Source organism: Gossypium hirsutum, chromosome D06, assembly GCF_007990345.1.
Source record: "Gossypium hirsutum isolate 1008001.06 chromosome D06, Gossypium_hirsutum_v2.1, whole genome shotgun sequence".
NCBI lineage: Eukaryota > Viridiplantae > Streptophyta > Magnoliopsida > Malvales > Malvaceae > Gossypium > Gossypium hirsutum.
The window spans coordinates 4752238-4757420 of record NC_053442.1 but is presented as its reverse complement, the minus strand read 5'-3'; the positions used below and the strand labels follow the sequence as shown (position 1 = coordinate 4757420).

The 5183-nt window shown below is 30.3% G+C and overlaps 1 protein-coding gene across 2 annotated transcripts; it reads left to right on the top strand.

The window, feature by feature from the left end:
- On the top strand, positions 1-5183 carry LOC107901445 (putative F-box/kelch-repeat protein At4g34170). Of its 2 annotated transcripts, none has more exons than XM_016827461.2 (2): positions 1-1045; positions 4670-5183. In XM_016827461.2, the coding sequence occupies exon 1, from the start codon at positions 105-107 to the stop codon at positions 1038-1040; it is 936 nt and encodes a 311-aa protein (XP_016682950.1). In that variant the 5' UTR covers positions 1-104; the 3' UTR covers positions 1041-1045; positions 4670-5183. The 2 variants fall into 2 exon arrangements, with proteins under 2 accessions (XP_016682950.1, XP_016682949.1); XM_016827460.2 differs by lacking the exon at positions 4670-5183 and adding an exon at positions 2090-2266.

The following is a 5183-nucleotide window of genomic DNA, read 5'->3' as shown; positions in this document are numbered from 1 at the left end:
CATTGACTACTAAACCCAAACCAAATTAAAAAAAAAAACCCAAGCTAGAAACCCTAAAACTAAAAGTGATTTTGGATCTGGAAAGGCGAAGCTGAGGGTGAACCATGAGCGGCGATACTAGTGTTTCCTCCAGTTACTTTCATGGGCGAGAGCCAAATGAACTGATCAGGGCCCTCGTCGAGAAACGGCCTGGTACCGATGGTAAAATAACGCTCGGTTTGCACTTTATTGATCTGGAGAGCAATAAAGTCTTTATTAAAGCGATGCCACCTGATGCTCCTTCATGTTCCACTGCCGTTTCCTGTGGCAACCACGTTTACGTTATTGGGGGAATACGCGAAAATGATGCTACTCCTTTTGGTTTTGATGCTGTAAACGATGTTTTCCAACTAGATTTGAAGGACCTTGAACGTGGGTGGAGAAAAACTACTTCTATGTTGTTCCCTCGGGCTTTTCCCCATGTTCTTGCTGCTGAAGGAAAGATTTACGTCTTCGAATGTATGGGTTCTGAATCTTTTGGTGAGGTTTACGATATAAGTGGGGATATTTGGGAACCATTGTCGCCCCCTCCGGAAGCTATCGATATATGTGTTCCTGTTCTAGATTCTTCCCGATCTCGGATTTTGGTGCACTGCCATGCCAGTGATACTCTTTACGCTTATTACTATGATCGTAAATCATGGGTTTGCCTCGAACAAAAATTTTGTTACTGGTCTGACTCAGCGGCAATTGTGGACGATGTGCTGTATACTTTCATTTATAAATGTTCTTTGGAGGCGTATAATTTGCTTGATAAGAAACATTTGCCCGTCAAATGGTCATCAGAATTTCCAGTGGCTCCACCACCGGAAAGCACTCTGTATCGTTTGGGCAATGGCAAGCTTATTTTGGGTTGGGTCAACCATCTCCATAGGGGTTTTGAGTGCATAAGATTTAATATTTGGAGCAACGAGCAGGGAGGGATTCATGCAGCTGCAGAGCATCAATCTGCCATCACTGTTCCATATCCCGAAGATATTTCTAAAATATGGTTTTTCTGAATAAGGTTAGTGCCCCCTTCATATCACTATTACATCATAATTATTCATTCGCCAATGCTGCTTGCCATTACATTTGGTTTGCTCTAAATGAAGGATAGTGCCCCTTTCACATCACTACCACATCTTAATTATTCCCATCCTTGTAAATTGATGGGTTTTTCATTTGCCAATACTGCTTGTCGTTGCATTTTGTTTGCTCTTGTTGTCGCTAAGAAGTTGATAATGAGCCTGGAACTTCCTGTATAAAACTTGAGTAATGCTAAGGTATGGAGTAGACGAAGGATTTGCATTGTGTGGAAATGTCTGCTCTATTTGTTGTTTTAAATGGGTACGAGGCTCCTAGCACCTTTAGAAAACTAGAACTCAAGCTCTGTCTTGCCTTACCCCCAATAGTTGCTTCTAGTTTTTTGTTCCAACAAGAAAATAAAATATCCTGATCTAAACAAAGGCTTAAATTCCTACTTAGGAAGTTGGTAGACTATGACAATGTTTCTGCCTAAAATATCAGAGCGAGGTCATTACTTGTAGGCAAGTGAAGATTTAACTGGCCTCGGGAACGTACAACCTTCATCACCGCACTTGTTCCTTTTAGTCTTCCTTTCTGTTTTCTTGCAACATCTTGTTTTACTGGTTTACAAGGTTTCCTCATCTTACTGAACAGAAATTTTTGCAACATGCATATGATAAGAAGCAAGATGAAAGTGCAGAAAATATAACTATTACTAAGTGAGGATAGATTTATTCAATAGGCTGAATTTGATTTGAGATAGTGAATGTTATTACTAAGTGAGCTATTAGCTTGTTGAAATCAGTAAGAGAGTGGACAAAATATTACTTAAGAATATAACTCTAATAAATGGGAATTAGTCCTACAACTAGAGAATTTGAAGTAGAGAAAAAGTAATTAGTAGGGGACAAAAATGTTTATTTGGAAATTCTTGTTAAATATTTTGCCATCCTATTTCCGGTTTTGTATCGCATGTTTTCTTGGAAAGTAAGAAGGTTTTATTATTATTATTATTATTATTATTAACAGTGTTGATTTTTAGGGCTCATTTGGTGCCTTTTAATGTGGTCTGCTGCTGGATATATTTTTAATTATTTTTGTTAGAACTTTGAAGTTGTTGATGTAATTGGGTAGTTTCTTTTTGGGTACCCAAATATTGACAAAGTTAAAACAGAAAGAACATGTTTAAAGCATAACTATACAGTATTCTGATTTTGCACATTATTCAGTTCTTTTTAAGGCCATCTCTCTTGCCTTTGTATATATAATCAAATAACTAGTAATATCACCCATTACGTGGTTTAATTTTTTATTTTTAATAATTAATTATTTTTATTTTTAAATTAAATAAAAATTTAAGTTAAATATTAAGTCTTTTTCTTGTTCATCATGTTTGTATTTGAAAATTAAATTAAACCTTCATGGTGAATAATATGTTGTTTGATTGAATTCCTTTAAACAAATTATCCTAATTGAATAAATTGTAATTATGTGCATTGTTTTAGCAGGTAAGTTGTTTTGTTTCTTATGTATATAATCACTTTAAATTTTTTTAAAAATATTATTTTGTTTTACTTTTTAAAAAATGTTATCTTATTTTTGTTTAATAAATCATTTTTATCAAATTCACATAGGCATTAAAATGCAAATTTATTTAAATATTTTTATTTTAATATTAGAATGGAGGACTTTCATCAATAAAATTTATAGGTTTGGAGCTTATTTAACTATAAAAATACATCTATCATAAAAGAAAAGATAAGTTTATTTTTATAAAATAGTCATTTTTATTGAATTTTAATATTATATTAATTAACTTATTATTGTTAAATATTAAAATAGAATATAGAAAATATTTGTTACTAAATTTTGTCTTCAAGTTAGCAAAATTCAAATAATTGAGAAAGAAATGGAATTAACGGGTTATTTTGCAATTATAAATATTATTAATGTTATTAGTCTTGTAACTACTTTCTAAGAGAAATTATTAGCAATATATATTATATTTTTGAACAATTTCATTAGAAGTTTTGATCATATCTGTTATGTTTGATTCAATTCTTAAAATTACTTAATAATTCTTTCAATTTATAAATAGACGGATAATATATTTTAGTGTATTTGAATCGGCGTTCTCTCACATTAACAACAATATTCATACTAATTGAGTTAAGACTCAATCGATATATATATTAAATACTAAGTAGATGAAGCTTTTATTTTGCTTAATTTAAAATTATTTAAAAGTTGAGTATGGTGATGATAATCAAAAGTAAGAAAAAGAATCCAATAGGCTAATCATTAACCTTAGGTAGGTATAATCTATGTTAGGACCTAAGTTATTTATTCAATCTTTGGGGTTATCTAATTCAGGAAAAAAATATCCTTTGCCTTATTCCCAATACACTTATGTATTAATGTATCAAATACGATCATCTCAATGCTCCACTAATTTTGAAAGAACTAGTGATTTAGGGAATTTGATGATTCCATTTTATATAATGTTTTTGTTTCTTGAAAAAATCAAATCAAAATCGCAAATATCATATGTTACTTTCTTAATTTTTAAAAATTTTAAAAATATAGTTTAAATTTTTTTCATTAATTTAAAAAAAAACTATTTTATGATACGAAAATTAAAACTAATTAAAAATCAAATAAAAAAATAAACTTAGATTTATCCCAATTCTCGATTTTTGTTAAAGAAAAGTTATGAATCTTAGATTTGGTCTAAAATCACTTTTTATTAATAAAATCGTGAAATTAAACAATATTTTATAAGTTGATGGTAGGGTTGAGTGAGCATGATTTGTGGGGCAGTGATGAATCATTGGCATGCCTCCTTCATTATTATGGTAATGCGGTGTCTGGTTTTTCCTTCTAACCACTAAAAGGCCCCATGTTTTTTAATAAACCAAAATCACTTCTGACAGTTTTTTCAGTTGCTTCCTTGCCCAATTTCGATTGCCCTTTGCAACATTGTCCTTTCTATTTTTATGTTTTTTTTAAATATGAATTTGATTAAATTTAATGTTAAATTAAATTAGCTTTTTAATGACAACGTTGTTTTCTTTAAAAATAAAACTTAATTTTAAAATAGTATTGAAAATTTTATATTCTTTATTATTCAACCCAACCACATTAATAATTTTAGCTCCAATTTGATTTTCTTGGTCAAACCTATTTGTATGGATTTAAGGATATATATTTATTCTTTTAAATTCTATATAGTTTGTTTTATTTCAAAAGCTACGTATTTTATTTAATTATAACAGTTAACTACGTTTGCAATGAATCTAATTAGTGATTGAATCGATTAAGTTATTAATGTTCAATCCGGTCGATTTAATTGGTCAATCCAGTTTAAATTAAATAAATAATTAAAAATTCATAAAAATAAAATATCTCCAACCACACTCTGTTTAATTGGAAAATCGATATCAAAATGGCAGTTTGTTTTTCACAAAACCTACAAAGTATGGATACGGTATCGATATATTTTCATAAAGTATCGATAAAATTGTGTTGGTATTGATAGTTAATCTCCAACAGTCACTAAATTTAGCATTTATTATAAAAATATCGATACATTTTTATCTGATATCGATACTCACTGTTATAGGTGTATTAAATCTCTGGTTTTCACATCCCCAATGGCTCTATTAACTACCACAACAACCTCAATGGTTGGAAATCAATTAGGGAGTATAAATACCAGCTTCTAAAGTTCCTACAACAACAACAAAGAATATTTAAGATTGTATACCAGCTTCTAAAGTTCCTACAACAACAACAAAGAATATTTAAGATTGTATACACTTGTACTCAATACTTTCATAATTCTCTTGTATACACTTGTGAGCTCTCATTGTTTTTCTTTTGCTCAAGTGTATTCTAGTATGTTTGTGCTTAATTTGCAAACATTCTGAATTTGTTAGGATTATCTCTTTGTTTGCTTATTTGTAATTTTTTGAGAGGGTTTATCTTAAGATTTAGGGTAGAAATCTTAAGAGAGTTGTAAGGTTAAACCTTGTCCTCAAAGGTTGAACAAATTAGTGAATTTGAGAAATCCTTAATTGTGAAAAGCTAAGGTTGTGGAGTAGGCAATTGGGGTTAAACCACTCTAAATCTTTGTG

Excerpts from the sequence above, each read along its gene's own strand:
- LOC107901445 (XM_016827461.2), top strand. The coding sequence starts at position 105 with ATGAGCGGCGATACTAGTGTTTCCTCCAGTTACTTTCATGGGCGAGAG.